This window comes from Prionailurus bengalensis, chromosome B2 (genome assembly GCF_016509475.1).
Source record: "Prionailurus bengalensis isolate Pbe53 chromosome B2, Fcat_Pben_1.1_paternal_pri, whole genome shotgun sequence".
NCBI lineage: Eukaryota > Metazoa > Chordata > Mammalia > Carnivora > Felidae > Prionailurus > Prionailurus bengalensis.
In genome coordinates, this window is record NC_057349.1 from 136,331,127 (window position 1) to 136,357,767 (window position 26,641).

At 43.8% G+C, this 26,641-nt stretch overlaps 1 protein-coding gene across 2 annotated transcripts in view; it reads left to right on the forward strand.

Annotated features, from left to right (window-relative positions):
• The window catches only part of AKAP12 (A-kinase anchoring protein 12), a 102,960-nt gene that overhangs the window by 60,256 nt on the left and 16,063 nt on the right, over positions 1–26,641 (forward strand). The window contains exon 1 of one of the 2 annotated variants that reach the window (XM_043592614.1): positions 17,192–17,533. The exons of the other annotated variant lie outside the window; for it this stretch is intronic. Coding sequence (XP_043448549.1) covers positions 17,509–17,533 — 25 coding nt within the window. The 5' untranslated portion in view covers positions 17,192–17,508. Of the gene's footprint in view, positions 1–17,191; positions 17,534–26,641 lie in introns of those variants that run through there. 2 annotated transcript variants of the gene reach the window in all.

Sequence of the window (26,641 nt, forward strand, 5' to 3'; positions counted from 1 at the left end):
TGTAATTTCACGGGCCATCTTTTAGAAAGCAGACAATCAGAGTTGAAAACAAATAATTATTAAAATTAAAAAAAAAACAATTCACAACAAATTACTTTAGCCTTGGAGATTTACCCCTTCTGAATTCTTTTTGGGTGGTTTACCATTTATCAAAACTGCTTCTGTAGAGCCGCAGCCTTTTCCCAAGTAGAAAAATCTGTTGGGGTGCCTGGGTGGCCCAGTTGGTTAAGCATCTGACTCTTGATTTCGGCTCAGGTCGTGTTCTTGTGGTCATGAGATCGAGCCCTGTGTCAGGCTGTGTGCTGACAGCACGGAGTATGTTTGGGATTCTCTCTTCCTCTCTGTTTACCCCTCCCTGGTTCACATGCTCTCTCTCGCTCTCGCTCTCTCGCTCGCTCTCTCTCTCAAAATAAACTTAAAAAAAAAAAGAAAAAAAATTTTATCATGCCATGCTATCCCCAGCATTCACAGTGGTTGCACGAGTGCCATTAGTTCTATGGAAATCTGCTTCTGTTGAAAAGATTTTTAAAGGGGCGCCTGGGTGGCGCAGTCGGTTAAGCGTCCGACTTCAGCCAGGTCACGATCTCGAAGTCCGGGAGTTCGAGCCCCGCGTCAGGCTCTGGGCTGATGGCTCAGAGCCTGGAGCCTGTTTCCGATTCTGTGTCTCCCTCTCTCTCTGCCCCTCCCACGTTCATGCTCTGTCTCTCTCTGTCCCCCAAATAAATAAAAACGTTGAAAAAAAATTAAAAAAAAAAAAAAAAGAAAAGATTTTTAAAGAGCCCTCTCAGGACGCCTGGGTGGCTCAGTTGGTTAAGCGTCCGACTTCGGCTCAGGTCATGATCTTTCGGTCTGTGAGTCCGAGCCCCGAGTCGGGCTCTGTGCTCACAGCTCAGAGCCTGGATCCTGTTTCAGATTCTGTGTCTCCCTGTCTCTGACCCTCCTCCGTTCATGCTCTGTCTCTGTCTCAAAAATAAATAAACGTTAACAAAAAATTTTTTTTAAATAAAATAAAATAAAGAGCCCTCTCTGTCCCAAACTGTCATTTTTTTATAGTCTGTGGCTTATGGATTTTGTATGAATTAAATGCCTCAGCAAGAATGATTTTTAAAACATTACAGATTGGTCCAGGTCTAATTTTAGATTTAAAACTTTTGCAAATTAAAACTTTCCGACTCAAAAAAAAAAAAAAATTGTAGCCTTAGTATCTGTTGCACAGATTATTTTTTTTTTCCAGATGGGAAAATTCAATATTACAAAATCAAAAAACTTAAGACCTTCCTTATTTAGATGATATATTTTTATGAAATAAAGTACCTACCCCACTCATTGCCGTGTGCATATTATCAATTGATGGTCTCAGATCTTCAAGCATTTGGACTTATCATTTATAAGGCAGTCATTTCTGTTTCCTCTTTGAGATTTGCCTTTCTGCAAAGCAGACACAGCAAACATTATAAAGCACGTGAATGCCATGATTTTTCCGTCTCCACAGGTCACATTTGTTTTTGTGAATAAACAAATCTTTTTTTGCTTTTAAATTTTTGTTCACGTGTGCGTTTATACTGGTCACGTGCCCCGAATGAGGATGTTTACACCAGCGACAATGGAGCGGTAGTCGGGGCTCTGCTCCTGACATTTGCCACTCTGGAGCCAGCAGCATTCCGAGTAGCAGCCAGCTTTGTTAAGCTGATCAGAACGGTAAGGAGGGTCATTGGTGGGATCCAGAGGCAATCCTGGGAAACGCCAAGAAAAATGTAAAAACAGGAAAACCCCAAATGTCACTTAAAACAGAAGTCTTTTAGAGAATGTGTTTCTTACATTCTGCAGGATTCCACTTTGCTACAGCATCTGGATATCGTCTCCCCGATACCGTAACAAAAACGGGGTATCCATCGCTCAAGTTATCTAGAAGCTTAATTTGCAACCTTACGGACAATTTCGTTTTCCTAATGGTGCTTAATGTCACTGTCTTAGCTTTTATTAAGTTTGCTGTTTGAAACCTGCCAGATTCTGGTGTTTAGTGGCTTTGGGATTCGGAAAAGCCAAAATGTTGCTGACTGCCAAGTGATCACAACCTTCCCCGAGGACCTTGTTACCTTACAGAAAGTCCATTCTGGAATTACCGGTAGTTCTTTGCTTTTTGATCACTTAACAACTTTATCTGGACAGTGAGTACCTAAGATCCTTTCCAAGTTTCTGTTAGAGGATGACCCCCCCCCCCCATGCCCACCATTCTTAACTGTGAAGAAACAGGATTCCATCCCTTTTCTATTTCAATTTATGACATAATTGGGACCTTGTTAGTATTCTCACGAAGTCATGCCTGTTGCCCAAATTACTACCCTCCATTCCTCCTTTATTTTTCCCACATTGGGTTGTCAACGTGTCACGTTGACTATGCCTGTCTCTTGCCTCCACTTCTGCTAATATACAGGAACCACGGGCAGAGATTTCTTGGGGGGCGGGGGGAGGTCTAGTCCATATGGTTCAGTGCTGAATCCCCCAAGTCTGAGCTGTCTGGGAGCACCTGGGTGGCTCAGATGGTTGAGCATCCGACTTCGGCTCAGGTCATGATCTCACGGTCCCACAGGTCATGATCTCACGGTCCCACATCTGCTGCCAGCCTGTCAGTGCAGAGCCTGCTTCAGATCCTCTGTTCCCCCCCCCCCACCCCCCCGCCCTTCCCACCTTGCGCTCTTCCAAAAATAAATAAATATTTAAACAGTGTCTGATACATAGTAAGTGCTCAACAAATACTTGAACACATGAAGGCAGGTTTAAGTTGACATTAACTAATGAGTTAACATTTACTCATGAGAGAGGAGGACCTATTAGTTTTTCACCTTTGTGCAACTTAATGGATTTACCCCAGAGCTCCTTTCCTTTGGTGCATCAGCACTAACAAAGTTGGATCCTTCCCAGCACACCATGCCGTGTTCTTACAGGTGCTTACTCTAGATTATCCAGGGGTTGATCGTGATGAAATGAGGACTCAGGAATGCTATCCCTCGTGAGTGCTCAGTAGACAAAGAGGAGCATCCCTCCCTCCCCTGCTTTGGTTCGAATACAGTGTTATTGCCTGACATTTTCTCAAGCTGTATCCTGTTTTGTAATGTTTTGAAAACTAGAGGGAACACTCATAAAATAAGACTTGAACGTCAGCAAGAGAGTACTGTAGTTTGCAGTTTCTGGGAACCGGTTTTTATTCATGTTTTTTACAGGGATGTTTTTAGAGTGCCTCTCTGAAATTATGCCATTGACAGATAACTACTGCTTTCATCTTTAAAGAAACACAGGGTTTTTTTTTGCTTTATGTTTATTTATTTATTTTGAGAGAGAGAGTGCACACATGCACGTGTGCACACGTGAGCGAGGGAGGGGAAGAGAGAGGGGGCAAGACAGAGAATCCCAAGCAGTCTCCAGGGTGCTGGCAGAGAGCCCAACGTGGGGCTTGATCTCACAAACCATGAGAGATCATGACCTGAGCCTAAATCAAGAGTCGGAAGCTTAACTGACTGAGCCCCCAGGTGCCCCAGGTTTTTTTTTTTTTTTTTTCCTAGTAATTAACAGCTAACTAACAGCTAACCCTTATAGGGAAGAATTTCTTCCTCGAACTATATTCAAGTCTGACAGTGCAATGAACCTTTATTATTCCTTCTAACGTGAAAAATGGTGGTCAGGGTATGGACTATGAGGAAAAGAGTAGGAAGGACTTCTGGTCCTTTTTATGTTCGGTTTATTCTAGGCAACAGAAACATGGGGACACTGTTTCAGTCACTGTTTTTTTGTGTGTGTCACCTCGAGTTGAATGTATCCCCTTATCTCACTGATCATCAGTTTTCCTATGTAAAATCAGCATCCTCAGCCAACTCTGAAATTCTAGGACCGAGTAACGTCAGAATTAACCAGTAATATAAACACTGAAAACCAAATGATGGGTTAGCCGCTGAAGACACCCAAGTGACCTTGGGCAGGTGGGAATCTACCTGGTAATTCCATTATGCCCTTTTGTGAAAACACTTTCTTTTTCCTCTAATCTTCTTTTAAAATTTTTTATAATGTTTATTTTTGAGAGAGAGAGAGAGTGAGAGAGAGTGGGTACATGTGTGCGCGTAAGCAGGGGGAGGGGCAGAGGGAAAGGGAGACACAGAATCCAAAGCAGGCACCAGGCTCTGAGCTGTCAGCACAGAGCCCGATGCCCCGATGCGGGGCTCGAACCCAAGGACCCAGAGCTCATGACCTGAGCTGAAGTCAGGCGCTTAACTGACTCAGCCACCCTGGCGCCCCCTTTTTGTCCAAACCCAAAAGGCATCTTCTAGATTTGGGGCACATGGCTGGGTCAGTCGGTGGAATATATCACTCTTGATCTCGGGGTTTTAGGTTTGAGCCCCACATTGCCTGTAGGGATTACTTAAAAGTAAAAAAAAAAAAAAATCTTAAAAAAAAAGTCTACTTCTGTATTTGAAATTTTAATGTAATGAACAAGCTCAAGAGGGGAAAATCAAGATGTCTCAACAGATAATCATTTAGGTACAAAACAAAGATACATAGCTTCACAAATGTGGCCACACGGTGATGTCTTTCCCCCTGTATGGACGATTGAAATTATATAATAGGATTGGTTATGTCCCCACTGGGTGACAGTGATAAATTCCATGTCTGCTTGTCCTGAAGACGGGCATTCAACCTTAAGTTGCAGTAACCTTAAGACTTACCTATAAATAGCTGTAGGTTTGAGGCTGGTCAAGTCCACTAAGCAGGGTCATCGTTGTGGTCCACTTGAGGAAACACATAGGGGAGACGGTCTATAGGCTGGTCTGCGTTAGTTGCCAAGATTCAGATCCTTTCCCTTGGAGGGACTGAAGTGGCCTAAGGTTAATGGTTCTTTAATTGTGACTAAGCCCATTTGGAAACAATACATTATTTTAGCCCTTTCATTTATTGAACGACCGTCTTTTAGATGCTTTCTCAAAGACTGACTCATTTTTAAAACGGTTCCAATTTAGGGAGGAGCATGGAGGAAGAAGGACTCTTGATTTGGGGGCCCGTGAGTTCAAGCTTCATGTTGGATAGAGAGATGATAAATAAACTTCAAAAAACTAAAACAATCCCATTTTCACCTAACATAGCAACCCCCAGATGGATGGTTCCAGCAATGGTATATTCTCGAGCACCAGGTCCCTATGTTATATAAAGGAGGATGCTTTGGTAACTTCCAGAAGATACAGTCTCTGGGTTTAAATTCTGTCGAGTGAGTCTTATTCCTGAATACCATACTTTGTATGTTTACCAACTGCTTCTGCCCTTGAAGTGTCAGTATAGTGTGATAGTAACAATGTATGCAGTTCTTTTTGGTGAAGAGCAACATATAGGAGGTTTAGTTAATCGAATGAACTGGTTGCTTTCACCTGTCTTAACATGGACACTAGCGTTTAGAGACAGACAAACACAGGGCGGTTACCCTTGTATCAGGCTGTATCAGTTTCCCAGGGCCGCCCCAACAAAATAGTACAGAACAGGTGGCTTAAACAGAAATTTATTTTCTCACAACTCTCGAGGCTGTGAAGTCCCAAGTTCAAGGTGTCCACAGGTTCAGTTTCCCCGAGGCCTCCCCTTGGCTCTCCTTGTGGCTGTGTTCAGTCTTTCCCCTATGTATGCACAACCCTGGCTTCGGTGTGTCTCATGCTTTTTATAAGGATGCCGTCAGGTTGGATTTGGCCCATGACAGGGATCTCTCTCTAAATTAATCACCTCCCTAAACACGGGCGCATTCTGCTATGCTGGGGGTTTCAGGCTTTAACTGTGCAGAGGGCACAGTTCAGCCCCGAACACCTGCCTGCATGATCTGCAAAATCTGGTTTAGTGGCCTTAGTGAAAGGGAGCTTGGAGGTGGTCTAGACCAGGCTTCTGCCCCCATACAGGCGGCTCTTCTGCTTAAACCTGCTCTGCTCTGTTCCCAGGACTGCCTCCTGGAACTACATAGAACGAACTCACCTCCTTTTTCCACATGGTAGCCCTCTAAGTATTTGAAAACATTTATCCTGTCTTTCCTTTAATCTTTTCTTCTCTAGGCAAAACATTTCCAGAGAAAATAAGCCGTCTCACGTTTAAAGAAAAATGCCAGTGCTTATTATGTATTTCGAGTATGCATGTGCTTGATGGAAACTTGCCAAGCACAACTGGGTTTCAATTTAAATATTCCTGCTTTTTGGGGCGCCTGGGTGGCTCAGTCGGTTAAGTGCCGACTTCGGCTCAGGTCACGATCTCGTGGTCCGTGAGTTCGAGCCCCACGTCAGGCTCTGGGCTGATGGCTCAGAGCCTGGAGCCTGCTTCCGATTCTGTGTCTCCCTTTCTCTCTGCCCCTCCCCCGTTCATGCTCTGTCTCTCTCTGTTCCAAAAATAAATAAACGTTGAAAAAAAAATTAAAAAAAAAATTAAAAAAAATAAATATTCCTGCTTTTTAAGAAGAGTTTATTTCTCAGCTTCTTTCTTTCTTTATTTTTTAAATGTTTTTATTTATTTTTGAGACAGAGAGACAGAGCATGAGCAGGGGAGGGGCAGAGAGAGAGGGAGACACAGAATCCGAAGCAGGCTCCAGGCTCCGGGCTGTCCTCACAGAGCCCGACGCGGGGCTCGAACTCACAGACCGTGAGATCATGACGTGAGCTGAAGTCGGACGCTCCACCGACTGAGCCACCCAGGCGCCCCTCAGCCTCTTGAAAACGTGAGAACTTGGTTTGCTTTATACCAAGTATGATGTCTGGAAAGAATTGGTTGGAATGGAGACAAGTACATTGATGGAGAAGCAAATGAAGGAGGCTCCTTACCAAGGATGTTGCTAAACAAACTAAAGCCAAATAGAGGGAAGAAAATGTCAGTATACTTTGATGTATTTCTAATGTTGGAATTAAAGTCACTCTTTGGCATTCACTCATCGTGATCATAAGCATACAGCCTTGCATGACTTGATGCAGTAGCTGAAGGTGACCGTAAGATGACCTCCACTTAGTTCCAAATCATTGCCTGTTACAAATGAATGAAAGATGCTTTAGTTTGTACATTGGTAGCTTCCTGCAGAGCCACCAGCTAGTGGCCTCACTGTCTAAGCTCAGGGAATGAACTTTTTACAACAGAGAAGCATTTTTCTCATGTGTGTCCAGTGTGGGCCTTAAACATCCACCCAGTCGTGTTAATTTCCATTCATGCACTCGAACATACTAGGATTCTGTCAGTGTTGTCTTGATACGTGTATCACTGTTGGAATCTGGTTCTTAATCCCTCGGATGGCTCATGGTTTCTTAAAGTCTTCTGGAAATCTTGCAACAATGGATCTCCATGTGAATCCATTTATCCAACAAGCTGAGTTCTTAGGAGTTCTTTCAGTCAAGAAACCCATGCCCTTCGCTTCTGGGAAATTATTTCATCCATTCCTCTCTATTTCTTTGTTGTCTTTTTGGAATTACTCTTATTCAGATTTTAGACCTTCTAGAATGGTCCTAATCAAAACCTTTTTTTCCTATTATTTATCTCTTTGTATTTGGCTCTGTTTTCTGGGAAAATGTCTTAAGACTAGATTTAACTTTGTTATTTTTGTTTTTAATTTCTAAGAACTGATTTTTTTCCTAAACAATTCATTTTTGAAGTATCCTGTTTTTTCTTGGCTGCAATATCTCTCTGAGGATTTCTTTGAAAGTTTATTTCTCTGCATAGCCTCAGTCTCTTCCAAATTGCTTTTTTTTTTTTTTTTTTTTTGGTCTTTTATAATAGGTGTTTTTGTTACATGTCTGATTCAGGGGCTGTTTTGTCATATTTAAAAATTGTTTAGGACTTGTGTTACTGGGACAACGTGGCCATCCCGGAAAGGTGATCTGGTTGATCTTAACATCTCTTTTCTTGGGCTGGTCAAATTGCCCCAAGAAGACTCTTGTTTTCTGGAGTGTTCAGTCTCCTCTTTGGAGCCCAGTAGGGGAGAGTCTGGGATCGGTGTGCATAAACTCCACTTGCTTTTCAGGACAGTGGGCTTTGGTGTGCCTTTGAGCGTCTGTTCCCCACCTCCCAGACTCAGGTGCACTCCAGTCACCTCTGGGGTAGATAAGTGAAGAGCGTCTGGCTATGCAGAATGTGGGAGGGGAGACCTAGGGTCTTTTTGTTTTAAATAAAAAATGACACACATAACAAAATTTGCCAACCTAACCACTTTTAAGCACCCAGATCGGTGGCATTCAGTACATTCCCGTGTACGGCCATCACCACTATCCATCTCCAAAACCGTTTCATCTTGCAAAACTGAACTTCTGTACATTGAAAACAACTTCTGGGGTGCCTGAGTGGCTCAGTCGGTTGATCCACAGACTTCGGCTGAGGTCAGGATCGGGCTCTCAGCAGAGCCTGCTTTGAATTCTCTGTCTCCCTCGCTCTCTGCCCCTCCTACCCTCTCAAAACTAAATAAATGTTAAAAAAAAAATTGTTTTAACCCCCCACAACTTCCCATTTCCCTCGCCCCCTGGCTCCTGAGCCGAAGCCGGACGCTCAACCAACTGAGCCACCCAGGCACCCCAGTCTGAGGCTTTTAAAGGCGATTTCTATAGCATAAGTTGAATTACTTTTTCCACTGATAGTTCAGGACGCAGGTATATATTTTTTTTTTTTTTAATTTTTTTTTTTTTTTCAACATTTATTTATTTTTGGGACAGAGAGAGACAGAGCATGAACAGGGGAGGGGCAGAGAGAGAGGGAGACACAGAATCGGAAACAGGCTCCAGGCTCCGAGCCATCAGCCCAGAGCCCGACGCGGGGCTCGAACTCGCGGACCACAAGATCGTGACCTGGCTGAAGTCGGACGCTTAACCGACTGCGCCACCCAGGCGCCCCCAGGACGCAGGTATATTGAGGGGGTCAAACCAGTTACCATGTCAAATGTCTTACGTTTTCTGTCTTTTCCTGACCTTGAAGTTTATGCATTAAATCTTGGTGATCCAGGAGTATGTTTCTTGGAGGGAGTGGAAGTTAAACCTGCTGTCATCCAGAATTTACTCTTTATCTGAGCGGTAAATTTTACACTGACTTAAAAAAAAAAAAAGCACATGCTTTTAACTATCACACTCTAGATTTGTAAAAAAAAGTCATCTTTGCAACTAAATTGTAATTCATGTGACTACACGATTAAATATATTTCTCCTGCAAATGTCAATTTTTGCTTTGCATTTATTTTTGAAGCCGGTCTAAATATACTAGTAAGTTGACCTTTTAGATGAAAACAAATCATTGAAAGCACTTTTTCATTGTGTATGATTATAATGAAAGTTGGTGGGAAAAGTAATAGATTGCAACATTAACTCAAATATATTAACAGATTAAGAGATGATGAAAAAGACAGGTGTACCAACTAAATCCATCAATGGGAATTTAATTCCTTGCCACATTGAGGCCACCAGGAACTCATCTGTAGTCCAACCAAGTTAGATTTATTTAAGTGCTAAACCAAGGGAGGATTCCTGCATGGAAGTCTTTGTAATGGGGAAGTGGAAGGGCCTTGTTATAGGATCTGGGCTAATGCTAGATAATTCTAGGAGAGTGGAAAGGGTCAACTCTAAACTGGACCCTGAAGTAGTGAGGGCAGTTCTGTGATTGGGTGTCTTGTAATTTCTGTCCAGAAAGCTAGGAGATTAAAGCAGGATAGGATTGTCATTGGAAAAGTCGCAGAAAGAGGGGAACATTCAGTATTTTGTAGTTTCAGAGCTGTGCTGCAGCCACATAGCACTTGAACATTTTGCTAATCCTATTTGAGTTGTGCTTTGTGAGTGAAATACATACTGGGTTTCAAAGACTTAGTACAAAAAAAAAAAAAAGGAATGTAAACTACCTCATTAGTGATTTTTCATATTGAGTACAGGTTGCCGTAATATTATGTTGATACTAGGTTAACCTCATTTTTTCAGATTCATTTTGATGCGGCTATTAGAAAATTGGAAGTTGTATATGTTGCTTGCTTGGGGATTCACACCGTGGTTCAGGAGGACAGATGCCGAATGCTAGTGGGCTCTGGGGGTGGGGGGGTAAATAACTATTATTGTTCCGAGTCTACCTTCAGCTTGTCCCCGGTGGCCACCCCGCCCCTCCCCCCCCCCCAACCCCTTGATTCCTTTGGTTAAGACTCCAGGCAAATTAAGATCCTCTCTGGAAAAGCGAGAGGAAAAGGTGCTCAGAATGATTACTTCTAGCACAAGGTGATACTTCTCTTAATACCATGCATTTCTGAAAAACTGATGAAAAAGTAGCACTCTTGCCTTTCCAGAAATATTTTTCAAAGAATTCTTTAAAATGCGGCTTATCTGTATTAAAGACTATTTCTCAACCTTCTTTTCATTATCACCCCAGAAAAGAATGTTTTTAGATATTTTCCTAGTGCACCCCCTAAAATTTGAATAGCATAGATGAATTGTGTATCAGTTTAGGTTATCTAACTATCTATCTATCTATCTATCTATCTATCTATCTATCTATCTATGCCTCATATACACATAGCCTCCTCCTCATGAACCAGTTTTCTTTCCATTGAAAGCAATATCACCCCTGTTGAGAGATGCATGGTTTACAGTGATAAATATTAATAAATGTTAATAGCTAACATTTATTCTGCTTCTAAAATATACTCAATAGTGCTGGTGTTAACCTCAGAATAACATTACTTTGGGTGACATATTTATTCCCCCAATCAGTTGAAGCCCAGAGACTTAAATACTTTGCCCCTAGCCATATAGCTAGCAGAAGCAGAACTAGAAGCTAGCTTTTCAGACTCTACTTTTGGGCAATACCAAAGACAGAGATATTCAGGCTTAAGATGAATCGAAGATTTGAACACAAGGCATTCAGGAAATAATTGATTCCTGTTCATGTATCCGACCAGATCTGGTAGTAAGGCACGTTTTTCTTACTTCATAATTTTTAAAAGATCACACTGAAAATTTAATGTGCTTTTAGCTCGCTAATTTATATGTTCCAGTGGTTGGAGAGTTGAAGATCAGGATCATTTGGACCACTGTGCTTTTTTTTATAGAATATCAGAAGTACTCCTAGATTCAAGGTCTGGGAGTGCTGGACCACCCTATCCAACCCAGAGCCAGGCATCTAATATGCTCGCATTCTGACCATAAAAGCAACAAAGCTGTGGAAGATTTGTAAAATGTAGGAAAATACTGAGATAGAGATTGCCCATAATTCCACTGTGGTTGGCTTTTGTTGTTTTTCTTCCTGGGTTTTCTTCCTCAGCCTCAGGTACATATGCATTTTATTTTATCTTATTTCTTCTCTTTCTTTTAATTCTTTTTGGTACATACGAATTTTAAAAAGCAAAATTGAGGGGCATCTGAATGGCTCTCTCTGTTAAGCATCTGACTCTCAATTTCTGCTCAGGTCATGATCTCAGGGTCAGGAGATTGAGCCCCAAGTGGGCTTAGGAGTCTTCTCTCCCCCTCCCCCTCTGCCTTGCTCCCGCTCACGTCCGTGCTCTTTCTCTCAAAAATACATACGTAATAAAAAGCAACATTGAGATTATATTCAATATATAGTTTATACCTGCTTTTATCCTGAATAAAGGTGTGAACTTCTATATTGATGTAGCCATTTTCCTTGTCATCAACTACTGCACATATGTTGTTTTTGCCAAATATTCCACCGAAGGGATGAGATACACCATTTTCCTTGGCCCTGGGGAAACATCGGCTCTTTACATATTGTACATCCCAAGCAGTAAACATTCTCAAACATAAATCTGTATCTCTCATTTGGTGTCTACAACATTCCCCTTGAGGAACTCTTCAGATTATTTGTTGAGGACTTTGAGTCAGAATAGCCATGTCTCTATATAAACATGTCCAACTCAGCTGGACCATAAGATTCAATTAGCTGGTATTTGTCTGGGTATGTAGCATGGGGACAGAGCCCAGGAGAACCTACCCATCCTGCATGTGACTTGCTAATGTCATTGAGACAGTGTCTGCGTTCCTCTCTTTCTGCAATTTTGAGCTCATCCTTAGATTACCTTGAAGCCTTTTAGCGTCCCAGTGGTGAACAACGCTCCCTTTGATTTCACCTGCTCTCTTCCAGCCATAGGAAAAAAGAAGCGACTTACGGGTTGTTGGTTGATTCTCCTCCAGGTTACGGCCATCTTGGAAAGGCAGTGAAAGGGGGTGGGGAGACCTGGGTTTGGTGTCTATCTCCCCATTTCCCTGCGTTTCATATTTGGGTTTAATACTCAAGCCCTCTTGGAGGCCGTGAAGGAAGGTGGTATTGGTGCTTGTTCTGGTGTATGCGCCCCTGTCCCCTCCCTCTCAGGAAAGAGAGGTGTCATTATGGTGTCCTTCTACTGGCTGTTTGTCTGCTGGGCCTGCCCTCCCTCCCCCACTGCCCCCCAGACCGAGGCAGATTGTACCACCAGCACCACCATGAATTTCAGAACATTTCCATCCTCTCCTAAAGAACCCCCAAACCTGTTAGCAGTCAGTCCCCCTCTCCCCACCCCTCTGGTTCTAGGCACCCATTAGTCCACTTTCTGTCAGTTTGCCTATTCTGGATATTTCACATAAATGGAATTAGAGGCACCAGGTTGGCTCAGTCGGTTGTTGAGCGTCTGACTCTTGATCTTGCCTCAGGTCGTGACCCCAGGATTGTGGGATCGAGCCCCACGTCGGGCTCTGCACCGAGCACGGAGCCTGCTTGCGATTCTCCCTCTGCCTCTCTCCCCAGCTTGCATGCAACACCCCCCCCCCCAAGTAAAATAAATGAAGTAAATAAAAGTGAATTTATGTCAGTATGTGCTCTTTGGTGACTAGTTTCTTTCACTTAGCAATTTTTTCATTCTTTATCCATGTAATAGCATGTATACTTAATTCCTTTTTTACTGCTGAATAACATGCTATTGTATGATATACCTAACTTAGTTTTCCATGCATCAGTTGATGGATATTTAGGTTGCTTCTAGTTTGGGCTACTGTGAATAATGCTGTCATCAGTATTCCTGTGCAAGTTTTTGTGTGGATGTAGGTGTTTGTTTCTCTTGGGTATGTATCTAGGAGTAGAGCTGCTGGGTCATAATGGTAAATCTATGTTTAACATTGTGAACAACTGCTAGACTGTTTTCCAAAGCAGCTACACCATTTTACATTTCTGCTAGCAATGTAGAAAGGTTCTGATTTCTCCACTCCTTGTTATTGGCCATCTTTTTGATCATAGCCCGCCTAGTGGGTGCAGATTGGATCTCATGGTTTTGTTTGGCATTTTCCTAATGGCTGATGATGTCGAGTGTCTTTTCAGGCGCTCACTGTGTATACATTTGTGTATGTACTTTAGAGAAATGTCTACGTAGATCCTTTTGCCCGTTTTTTTTTTTTTAATTGGGTTATTTGTTACAAAGCTATTAAGTGGTCATTCAAATTCAAAAGCCCCAGATATGTACTTCTCCTTCTCATTTCAGTTACCATCTCTGTCCCTTCCCTTGCATTGTTCTCGCCATGTACTCTGAACTTGAAGCTATAAGGAACTCATCATTGACCGACTGTCATGTCCTTCTTGCCTTTGCTCACGGCACTCCCTCTGCGTGGACTGTCTTCCTTTGCGCCCCCCTGGGAGGACTGGGAGGGCTGACCCCTTCACACATCCTGTGCTGTCAGAGGCTAGCTCGGATAGTTTCTGAAGTGAGCTACATTAGAGTGTGCCCACTTTGGCCTCCGGATGTGTCTGCCACCAGAGGACCTCCCCAGGGCCAAGGATAATCTCTAATTGTATCCCTGGGTGCACAGCATAATTAACACAGAGCCAGAATGTGGCAAAGATTTGTTGAACAAACCATGCAGATTTGGGAAAACACCTTTTCTGTCCTCTACCTATTTGTGATATGGTAAGTATCTTCCAGAACATAATTTGTGCTTTGGGTGATGGTCTCTTCCCCTATAATTTTGCTTTAATAAAAACAGGGAATGGAAGTGATAACAAAAGAAAAAGTTTGCTGCATTGTATACTGACCCTAGTTCTGATCTTTACTTCTGCTTTCATCCTGATTGATGACTTTTCTTTGTAAATGCAGACACACCGAGGCTTAGCCAGCAGCTGCCACACACGCCCTGTCCTTGGGTTACTCTTAAAGGGGGAGATCAAAGGAGAACTATCTGCTGAGAAACAACAACTTGCCACCTTTCTTGCTCTGCTCTCTGCCTTGTGTTTTTTTTTTATTATTATTTTTTAACGTTTATTTATTTTTGAGACAGAGAGAGCATGAACGGGGGACAGAGCATGAACGGGGGAGGGGCAGAGAGAGAGAGGGAGACACAGAATCGGAAGCAGGCTCCAGGCTCTGAGCCATCAGCCCAGAGCCCGACGCGGGGCTCGAACTCACGGACTGCGAGATCGTGACCTGAATCGAAGTCGGACGCTTAACCGATTGAGCCACCCAGGCGCCCCTGCCTTGTGGTCTTAACTACTTCTATAAGAATAGCAGATAAGATGTGTTAGTATCTTTACCAGTGTCTTAAAAAGAAAAAGCTTAACAAAATTACACAGCAGTACATTTATCTTTTTTTTTTTTTAATTTTTATTTATTTTTGAGAGGGGGAAGGGCAGAGCTGGGGGGTGGGTGGTAAACAGAGCATCTGAAGCGGGCTTTGCACTGACAGCAACAAGCCTGATGTGGGGCTTGAACTCATGAACTGTGAGATACTTCTTTTTTTTTTTTTTTTCAACGTTTATTTATTTTTGGGACAGAGAGAGACAGAGCATGAACGGGGGAGGGGCAGAGAGAGAGGGAGACACAGAATCGGAAACAGGCTCCAGGCTCTGAGCCATCAGCCCAGAGCCCGACGCGGGGCTCGAACTCACGGACTGCGAGATCATGACCTGGCTGAAGTCGGACGCTTAACCGACTGCGCCACCCAGGCGCCCCTTGTGAGATACTTCTTGAACTGAAGTCAGACACACTCAACGGACTGAGCCCTGCCCCCCCCCCCCCCCCCAGTCACCCCTCCATTTATCTTTGCAAGTGTTGTTCGGGGCCTTAAATTTGTAACTAGTGAAGTTTCCTCCAGTCCAGCTCGTGGAGTTTCTGGTGCCGGTCCTTCTGTTAGAAGTTGGACTTCCAGGAAGGAAAGGAGCTGGTAGCACAGTTAAGCAAGGTCAGAATCAACAAGACATACCCATAAGTGGGACATGTGTATTTCAGAGGTGGCAGATGATGGCCATGTGCTGTCCCCAACAGTTAGTGCTGAGTAGTGAGGTATTACTGAGACCATAGGTCCCCGAGGTAGTTGGGGCTCCTGGGAGAGTTGAAGAAGTGGTGTGGGCTCCATGGGGGCGGGAGGGACGGGGGACACACTGTTTGGACTGATACACATGCTTAGGAAGGCTGTAGACCAGTCATTTAATGTAACAGACCACCAGTGCAGCCTCCAGAGTCTCTTTTATCCATGATCTGTTACAGCCAGGACTCCCCAGCGCTGGGGCTGCAGGTGTAGGCGGGGAGAGGGGAGAAATACAGAGCTGCTGTGACCCGACCCCTTAACTGTGCGCTACAGAGGGACCGGACCGTTCCACCGGCAGTATTTCACACACACCAGACTCTCAATATAATTGAAGCTATTTGTGAATCCGAGTTAAGAGTCTTCTAGAGAAGATGAAAGGTTAGAAAGTGGCTTGCTTTGGGAATCAGATCCCAGCCGTTAGGACAAGGATCTGTTCCCACGGGCCCTTAACGGCCAGGCTGGGTGTTTGCTGGGATAGAAGAGAGAAGCCCGGGTCAGTGGAGAGGCTGAAACTGATTTTGGTTAACAGGGCTTGATTGCTGGGGACGTTGCCGCCTTAACGCTGCTCAGTTTAGGCCTGACCCTGGTGTGTTGCGCCTCCTGGTGGCCAGAAGAAGCAACTAAGTTCCAGCCAGCATCTCTTGCTCAGCTTTTTCTCGACCCTTCTCCCCCACCCTTCTCTTTACTCTGCCCACTCTGGTCCGCCCCAGGCCTCTCTCTGCCCCCCACCCAGTGATGAACAAGATCTGAGCTTCTCCGTCTGAAGAGAAGAGCAATAGTAAACCGTTCTTATGTTTGCCCAGGGGAAGAGCCTGTGGTAAAGGGGGCCAGGCAGGCAAGGCATGTGGTGATAAATAGTACAAGGGGGAAAAGGAGGCGGCACAGCCAGGGAGCCTACACAGACCTACCCTAACAGAAAATTGGCATAGAAAAGAGGGTCAGAATTGTAAGACTTGTTTGTCACTTCTCTTGTGTTTTTATGTAGAACATTCTAAAGTTTCAGGGGGAAAAAATGTTAAGAATTCAGGGCTGCCTGAAATTTTCAGAATTTTTAATGTAGGTTCTGACCGATTTCCATGCAGCGTTGCTTGTATATTAGAGATAGGACAGTGTCTGCATTTTGGAAGATGGCATAGTTTGATCTAAAAATTTAGTTAACTTACATCATAAAAATAAAATACAGACCTATTGCTCAAGTATTTGGGCTTTTTAAAAGTTTCCTCGAGGGGCGTGCCTGGGCGGCTCAGTTGGTTGAGCGTCCAACTTCAGCTCAGGTCATGATCTCACCGTTGGTGGGTTCAAGTCCCCCGCCCCCACCCCCACCCCGTCGGGCTCTGTGCTGTCAGCTCGGAGCCTGGAGCCTGCTTCCGATTCTGTGTCTCCCTCTTTCTCTGCCCCTCCCCTGCTCACACTCTGTCTCTCAAAAGTAAATAAAAATGTTAAAAAAAAAAAAAAGTTTCCTCGATCCAGTGTTGGGGACACAGAGTTTGCCTTGTAACCGCCCATCTCAAAGACCAAGAAATGGAACAACCGAGATGAGTGGCCATCCCCAGATCAGCGCACCTTGTGTGTGTCAAACATGGTAAAAATATGAAATATTCTAGGTGCTAAAAAGCAAACAGTGCTTTGCACCTCATCAGCCTTCACACAAACCAGGATACAGGACGTGCTGTAAAAACTGGCCGTAGAACGTAGTATCTGTGCGGTTATTTGCTTTAAGTAAGGCTAAAAGCTGAGACACAGAAGTCGTAAATCAGCGCCAGGAATGAAGTAACGGTTCTGATAAAATGTTGCTGACTCTGGGTTATGCATCCCAGCAACTTCTAAACCCTCCCCGGGTCGCTTTGCAGAGCCTCGCTGACCATTAACGGAGACCAGCGCGGGGGAGGGCTCCTCGCCTTTAAAATAAAGCACGTGACGCCCGCGCTGTGCCAAGTCCCAGCGCGCGGGGGGGGGCGGGGCCGGGTCCCAGCCCCCCGCTGGGTGGGCGGCCGGGGGTGGGGCCTCCTATAATTAGCGGGCGCGATGCACCCTCGGCCCCTTTCTGCCGCAGCTCCGAAGGCACCTTTCGTTGTCCCGGATCCTCTGAGGGTGGCTTGGCGGTTACTCCTTGCTGATCGCAGCGAGGCCGCACGGGGTTGGCAAGACCGCGTGGCGCGTCAGCCCGCCGCCAAAGGCCGGCCAGGACCCGCTGTTCTCACCTGCGGGTGTGCTAGTAACTATGCTGGGCATCATCACCATCACAGGTAAGGCGGGAGCCGGGCCGTTGCGTTCTGCGCCCGTAGCAGGTGGAATACGTGCGCCCTTCGCCTCTCACCTGGGTTTGGGTGGAGAGTTTCGAGGTCCGTGGCTGAACACACCGATGGGAAGGTCGGCAGACGGACACGAATGCCAATCAGAAGAGCATTCGCTCTCTGGCTCAGCAAGAACCCGACACACCCGGCGTTTTCCTTTCGCCTCGGCGGGAGTCTTCCTGTAGGTACTTAGGGGAGACTCTCAGTGTAGTTTTTCAGGGGCGGGAGAACAGCACCAGCTGAAGAGAGAGACGTGGTAGATGGGGGCGAATTGGAAAAATCGGTGTGAAAGCCTAACCTAATCTCTTGTAGCCATAAAAAAGTAAATTCCTGGTTTTGAGATAATCACGCTGTTTGGCCTTTTGACCTGATTATTAGAAACTTTCAGTGAAGGTGCACTTGGAGATTGATGGGGTGGGGGCGGGTCTAAGATGTTAGCTGTGGTTTCAATGATGGTTTTAATGAACACATAGTACAAGGTTGATGGGCTAGCAGGTAGCAGCATTTAGGCACTAATAGTAGGAATGTATGTTTTTAAAGCGTCCTTTCTAGAAATCTAGTTGTGAGCATGAATTCTGATACTTAATTCCTACCCCTAGCAAATGAGTTATATATATATATATCTATCTCAGACTCGGAGAAGGTACTGACAACTTTTCTAAATTGTATTTATTTGATCATTAATCCAATTGTACTGTAGCCTGACTCCTTTGGAACCTGCCTGTTTTCTCCTTCTCTCTCCCTTTGCCACTCATCAGGAAGAAAACTCCCATCTGCTAATTTAGATTTCTAAGATCAGCTCGTTGCTATTTGAGACCACTCACCAAATCTACGTATTTGCTTAAAAGGGAAGTATAGAATTTCTAGACTTTACATTTTTCTCAATATAATTGCTTCTGCAAAGCCTGATTCTTCTGTGGAATTTTAAATGAATGTGAAAGTGTAGCAAAACTAAAAATAGCTCTCACTTCCTATAGATTAGCTTGTTTACTTGGAGATTTCCTCAGAATTCCTTCCTCAAGTTAATACTGTAAGCCTTTCTACCATTTCTATAGCATGAAGGTTTACGAGATACCTAAGATCTATCATCGAATAGACAAAATGCAAAATATGCATTTTGCAAAATGAAATAAATTGAAAACAAAATTTTTAATTTTTTCTAGCTCGTGACTTTACTGTGAATGAAACCTAGAAATCCCAAACCCTGAGAGAGGCTGCCTGGGAGGGTGGTTTGTAGGGTGTCACAGCTGGGGGGTGGGGTTCTGTGATTAGAACTTTCTCTTGGGTGCTTTTTGCGTGTAGCACAATCTTTAGTATATTCCCTATCTGGTTTATCACTTGGCGAGTTTCTTACGGGAAAGGAAGGTGTTTCTTTTTCGAAGTAATTAATAGGTAACAAACCTGGGGTACATGTAGGGCTTCTAAAAACTGGTTCAGATAATCCCCATAGATAGACAAATGAACAGAAATAGTTGGAAGCACTATTTTTAAAGGCAGCTTCAAGCAATTGGATTGATTACTTTCTGAGCTTAAATTCTATTATCATGTTGGTATGGAGGATGTGGCAAAATTTCGTGCCAGGAGGTGTACAGAAATTCTTACCTCCAAAAATCGAACAGCGAATAAACATTTTGTGGTGGATGAAGTAGAAATAACAGGGAGTTTGAACTATCTTTTTTTTTTTTTTCCTTTAAAAGTTAACCTGATAAGGAAGATTTATAGTGACTAGTCTTCAGTTGGTCAGAATCTTGAGAAGCAACGAAGGCTTTTAAAACTGGCCTTAAGTGTTAATTAAATATCAGATTACTCATCTACATAATGTGAAAGAGAGTTCTAGTCCTCGGCAGTAGTATGTTATGCACGGAGCATTTAAATTTCACAATGAACAGGAAGGGATTGGACTGATAATATTTTTGTGCTTAGGAATGAGTTTCCTTTTCTGGAAGCAGGGAAAAGCTGTCCCTTAAGGGCTGTTACTCTCCCCCACTGCCCATACACAGACGAGTGAGATGAAGGCAGCAGAACTTGAATTGTAAAATGATTGCATATTCACATTACATACTTTGTCTTTCTTTTTTTTTTTTTTTTAATTTTTTTTTCAACGTTTATTTATTTTTGGGACAGAGAGAGACAGAGCATGAACGGGGGAGGGGCAGAGAGAGAGGGAGACACAGAATCGGAAACAGGCTCCAGGCTCTGGGCCATCAGCCCAGAGCCCGACGTGGGGCTCGAACTCACGGACCGCGAGATCGTGACCGGGCTGAAGTCGGACGCTTAACCGACTGCGCCACCCAGGCGCCCCTTTCTTGATATCTTACCCTCATCACCACATGAGCAACCCCTCGCTTAAAAACTAGAAAACAGGGGGTGTCTAGCCAGATCAGTCAGAAGGGCGGCTCAACTCTTGATCTCAGGGTTGTGAGTTCGAGCCCCATGTTGTGTGTAGAGATTACTTAATTTTTTTTAACTTAAAAAAAAATTAGCACACGTGATCAGATACAATGATGATGGCAGTGTCTTCTCCCCACCAACCTATTAATGGTATGCCAGGGAAAGAAGCGTTTTTTGAAGTTCAAAAGGTACTTGGAAAATATCTTCCCTGTTTGTTCTAACTCATGCACGTTATTGAGACTAACCGTAGATTATCATGAGGAATTAGGACAGCATTGCTCTTTATCTCTAAAGTAGACTGGGAAAGGAAGAATCCCAACATTCATGCGAGTTCTAGATGATTTAAAATGCCTTTCTCTATGCAAATCATACTATAAGATAACAAGAGAAGCCTCCACGTGGCTGCTTGTGTCTCCCATGGAGGCTTTTTGGTGTACACCAGAAGCACCTGCGACTTGCCAACTGCCCGATCTGTGTGGCAGTTATCCTTATGCCCCGCGAGAATCCTGCACAAAGTGGTTGTTTAACCCTCTTTTTAAGACGAAAACTAAGCTTTTCTTGGTGTTCCGTAGCTACGAAAAAGCACAGCTGTAGAGTACCTTGTAAAGAGCCTCTTTCTCACTGTGTAAGGGATGTTAATACTGGTTCAGTGTTACCCCTGTTTTCACCTGCCCGGATGTATAAGGAACCATTGAACATCACTACTGAGGCCAAGGCCAATGGTGACTCACCTGTACGCCTCCGATATGGGGTTTTGCCTCTCTGAGTTTTAATCCCACTTAAACATCTCCCCTTTGAGGTTTTGTGGTTAATGAGCGTTAGAACAAGGGGAGTGGGTGTGTAGGATATAAGGGAAGGATTTAGAATGTAGAGAATTTCTGGAAAAACTCCAGGACAATGTTGCAGATCGTAGGAGAGAGTTAACCAGATCCAGATGTCAGCAGCCAGCAGGCCCGATGTGCCTGGGGAACAGCGCGCTGGTTCAGTTAGTGTTGTAGCTTTTGCAATATTGCACTTTTTCTCTGACCAAAAAATCACAGTAGTTGTGCCATGGAAATTTGAGAGCTACGTTTGGATAAAAGCATTGAAAATTTGCAGTAGGTGAGACTTTTTTTTCCTTTAAAATTCTAAACTAAAAGGAACAAGTTATACTTTTATGTCTTAATCTCTCAAGTATTTGGAAGAGTGAAAAGAGACTGCAGGTTTTGGGTCCTGGAACTGTTGATTGCATATGTGGACATTGGAGTGGGGTGTCTGTGAGGAACACAGCATCCACAATAGCACTGCGACTTTTTGGGGATCATGTCCCTTTTGAAACTTGGGAAGTTGGGGGATTGTTACTTTCACAAGGAAAATGTATATTGGCCCATGCACAATATAGATCTCTTGTGACTGATTTCGTAAAGTTGGGGTCGACTAACTGGACATTTATCTGGAGATTAAACATTGTTTAGTAGAAAGTGACACCTAAAAAGCTGTAATCATTGTCTACCAAAGTGGGTTTCTATACATGAAATGCTTCCAAGTTTTCCTTTCTTTCTTTTCTTTTCTTTTCTTTTCTTTTCTTTTCTTTTCTTTCTTTCTTTCTTTCTCTCTCTCTTTCTGCCTCTTTTTCTTTCTTTTCTTTTCTTTTCTTTTTTCTTTTCTTTTATCTTTCTTTCTTTCTGTTTCTTTTCTTTCTCTCTCTCTTTCTCTGTTTCTCTTTCTTTCTCTGTTTCTCTTCTTTCTTTCTTTCTTTCTGCTTCTCTCTCTTTCTTTCTCTCTCTCTCTTTCTTAACTTTTTAAAGTTTATTTTGAGAGAGAGCAAGTGTGAGTGGAGGAGGTTCAGAGAGAGAGAGTGAGGGAGAGAGAGAAGCAGAATCAGCCTCCATGCACTGTCAGTGTGGAGCCTGGTGTGGGGCCTGATCTCACGAACTGCGAGATCATGACTTGAGCGTAAATCCAGAGTCCACCACATAACTGACTGTGCCACCCAGGCACCCCCAAGTTTTCTTCCTTGAGACATCATTAAAGATACTTTTCATCTATTCTCAATTTGTTTGACTTCATTAATATTCCCCGGTCCATAGACTTCTTGTTTTTGTTTAACTTTGAGAGGGCTTACTATGACAAAGTTTTACAAAATATTAAGAAATACATAGGAGATTATTATTAAAGCTCTGTTACAAGTTTTCCTATGTTGTAGTAAAGAGAATAATGGCTTATGCTTTCAAAAATGAAACTATTGTTATGGGTGTTCGCTCCAGAAAATAAGTACTACTGGGTGTCACATTTCTTCTCCATTTCACTGTCTGCGCTTTTTAAGGATATCGCTTCATTTGTCTTAGAGAAACATAAGACAAACAAGCTTAGCCAAAGTCTCTGCTGGTAGGACAGCTTCCAGAAGCTGTACTGGCACTTTCTTTTGTGTCCAGCCTTGATATACTGTGTCGGTTCACCCTAAGGGTTTTCCTTCTAGGGCATATTCAGAGAATTAAGTGCATGAAAACACCTTGTACATCTTTTTTTTTTTTTTTTTAACTTTATTTATTTTGAGAAAGAGGGGAGGGGCAGAGAGAGAGAGAGAGAAAATCCCAAGCAGTCTCCACACCATCAGTACAGAGCCTGACTTGTGTCTCAAACCCATGAAACTGAGTTCGTGACCTGAGCCGAAATCAAGAGTCAGACGCGTGACCACCTGAACCACCCAGGCGCCCGATGTACATCATTTTTATTTTTTTAATTTTTTTAGAATTTATTTATTTTGAGAGAGAAAGAGCACACAGGGGAGAGGCAGAGAGAGAGGGATGGAGAGAGAGAATCCCAAGCAGCTTCCGCGCTGTCAACACAGAGCCCGGGGCAGGGCTGGATCTCACAAATTGTGAGATCGTGATCTGAGGCAAAATTAGTATCAAGAGTCAGACATTTATTTAACTGATTGAGCCACCCAGGCGCGCCCCCATCATTTTTCAACATCATCTTCTCTGAGGTACCTGGGCTGGCTCTGTCAGAGGATCGTGTAGTCTTGATTCTGTGTTCCTAAGCTCGAGCCCCACGTTTGTTGTAGGGATCACTAAAATAAATTTAAAAAACAAGTCCTCTTGGGGCGCCTGAGCGGCTCAGTCAGGTGAGTGATCTCCCGGCTTGTGAGTTCGAGCCCCGCACCAGGCTCTGTGCTAACAGCTCGGAGCCTGGAGCCTGCTTTGGATTCTGTCTCCCTCCCTCTCTGCCCCTCCCCCGCTCACACTCTGTGCCTCTCCCCTTCAAAAATAAACATTAAAACAAGTTTTTAAAAGCATCCTTTGCATTTCCAATGTAATGTTTTCAACAGATGCACTCTCTCACACGGGCACATGATTAGGGCCTCCTTCCAGACAAAGGGAATAGAAATGCACATGGTTTCTGCCGTAATGTCTGTTTGAGAAACAAGACTTCTGTGACGCTGTTCCCACTGATGGCCGACGTGGGAAAACACGTCAACACAAGCTGTGTACCCGGCAAAGTGGTGTGAAACGTGGCTCTCATGAGTGTGTGGACCATGGCGAGCACTGTAGTCGGTCCTCGTCCTTGTGAGTGGCTGTGGGGGGGGGTGGGGGACCCTGCCAGCTCTCCCTCCTGGAGGCTTTTCCAGTGGACACATTAACCGGCTTCCTGTCCAAGCCTGTGTGCGGTCTTTGATGCCAGGTAAGAATGTGGGGGGTTCTAGCCCAGTCCCCGCGGCAGTGGATAAGCGAACACGGTGTTTGGGCTTTTTTGGGGCATTTGAGAAACTAGCTGGATTAACAGCAGTGTGTTCAAAGTGGGTAATTTGGGCAGTTCAGAATCCCCCATGAGTGAAAAGATACTGACATGTGACATCAGAAAGGCCTACTCTAAAACTAGTTTCTGGGGAAGGACTTTTTTGGGCACCAGGAACGTGTATCCCCCCAATCAGTGATGCTTCGATGAGCGGGGCTTTTTGATTTTCCTCTTCCTATCCAATCTGACAAATCTAGAGCAGATGATCCTATATGGAGCTGATGTGTTGAAAGTTATAGTAGAGGAGGTTTTGAGGTCATTTAAAAGTAAATTTATTAATGAAACGTTTCTGAGTGTGGTTTTGAATGGATTCTACTGTGCCGAGCCTGGGTTCGGCGCACACACTGGCCTGTGTTTCCTAGGTTATTATCCCTGGCCGTCTGTCTCTCACCAGCTGCCTTCACTCCCAGCAGCCAAACCTGCTGGTCTGTGGTCCTCTCCTCCAGGCCAGCAGCCTTGCTCCCCATGCTGTGATCTTTAACTCTTTCAGAACCGGCATGCAGACAGCACCTAAAAATACCCGTGAAAAGGTTTCCGCTAACCCCATGCTAGAACAAGGGTGGGAATGAGGATGGTCGTGTCTGGAGAGCTCCCCCTTCAGGCAGCACCTGGGAAACGCGCGGTGATTTCATTTTGCTGCCTACAGCCTGGCTGGGAAAGCAGGGGAAGGAGTTAGTTCAACACCGAAAGGCTGTGGCCGCGTTAGACTTGCCCTTGGTCCAAAATGGGGTAAAGGATCTGGATCCTCACATGGTGCAAATAAAGAAAAGGAGAGGGAGGGAGCCAACCCAAGGTGTTTGTGCCCCATTTTCCCCCTCGGTATCTGTGATGGGAGTCAAAGAGGTAATTTAGGTATAACATGGCATTCAACTATACAGAATTTGAAAAGGCACCTAAGCCTTATGTATGGTAGATTTTTGAATCTTCTGGTCTAGGAAATTTGCAAGGTTTCCAGTTTGGGAGAGCCGAAAGCTGTTCAATACTGCCCTCTTCTGTTCAAACCTGGTCAGGGGTTTGGACAGTGATTTATACAGGTGAATATTTGATGCAGAGTGTGGTGGTGAAAAATTGGGACCGACGAATTGTCTAACAATAGGGGGAGGCAAAAAGAAATTATGCAGCCATTATATCATAGTTTCGAAGACTATTAAATAACTTACCCAGAAAAACCTATCACAGTTCCTTAATAGTGATCATCTCTGGACATTGTCTTTTTTTTTTATAAAATTTTTTTTTCAACGTTTATTTATTTTTGGGACAGAGAGAGACAGAGCATGAACGGGGGAGGGGCAGAGAGAGAGGGGGACACAGAATCGGAAACAGGCTCCAGGCTCTGAGCCATCTGCCCAGAGCCCGACGCGGGGCTCGAACTCATGGACCGCGAGATCGTGACCTGGCTGAAGTCGGACGCTTAACCGACTGCGCCACCCAGGCGCCCCAGGACATTGTCTTTATGAAGGTCATTTTCCAATTTTTCAAATTTCAAAATCTCCTGCAATTTATAGATCATTTTTGGAATTGGTAAAAAAAAAGAAAAAAAAGATTATGCTTAAGTAGTTCTGTTTGACGACAATGAGGGAAAAAACCCATTAGAATTTTTGTTTTATTGTTTTATAGATAGCTGACTGATACTTCCTCCTAAGAAGCCTTAGCAGGAAGTACTAAAGGTGACCTATGTTTCAGGTGAGGACATTCAGGACAAAAACTTCAGGAAATTTGCCCAATGGCCCAGTACTAGATGTGGTGCACCTGATATTTAAACACAGTCTGTCTCCAGAACTTCTGTTCTTTTATCTTCCCCTCTCCCTGAATTGTGTCTCTTTTTGGGGGGTTTGGGAGAGAGTAGTTTTCCTATTAATAATCTCCTTGATTCTTTTATAACTGTAAATTTTGTACCTTTTAGTCACTTTTTTCTATTTAGCCCATCCTTGAGTGATTTTTTTTTTTTTGAACAATGACTTCAAACTTAACAGAAAGTTGCAAAAATAAAAAAAACAAGTACAGGAAACACCTAATTACCCTTAATCTAGATTCATATATTGTTAGCATTTTACCTCATTTGCCTCTTTATTTAGTTTTTTGCTCTCTGTGTTAAGAAAACCCAAAAACCAGCATGCAAGTTCCTGTTATGTCTTACATAGGCAGGAGATGAAACATTTTCTGAGCCTCTTGCAGATAAGTTATAGTCATCATTTCCTCTTAAATACTTATGTTATTTCCTAAGGATAGAGATATTTCCTTTTTTAAAAAAATAGTCTTTACATTTATTTATTTATTTTTGAGAGACAGAGAGAGACAGAGCATAAGCACGGGATGGGCAGAGAGAGAGGGAGACACAGAATCCGAAGCAGGGTCCAGGCTCTGAGCTGTCAGCACAGAACCCGACGCGCGGCTCGAACTCATGAACCGCGAGATCATGACCTGCGCTGAAGTTGGACGCTCAACCGACTGAGCCACCCAGGGGCTCAGAGATACTCCCTTTTATATCCAGAGAATGGTTATTCGTATCATATATTTACATTATTACAGTAGTATATAATGTACCATACCTATTCAAATTCTGTCAGCTAATTTAACAGTGTCCTTTTTAGCGTTTCTCACCTTGCATTGTAAGATCATCTTCAGTCTTAATGCATCATATTCTTTAGCTTCTTTTAATCTGGAACATTTCTACAGCTTTTCTCCTTTAAGACATTGACGTGTTTGAATGTATAGCTCTCTTCTCCCCACTCCCACCACCCTCCTTAATGTGTTTTTTTTCCTCCTATTTTACCTGTAGGTTACTTATTTATTTTTAATTTTTTAAAGCTTATTTATTTGAGAGAGAGGGAGCTAGCAGGGGGCGGATAGAGAATCCCAAGCAGACTCCACGCTGTCAGCACAGAGCCCGAT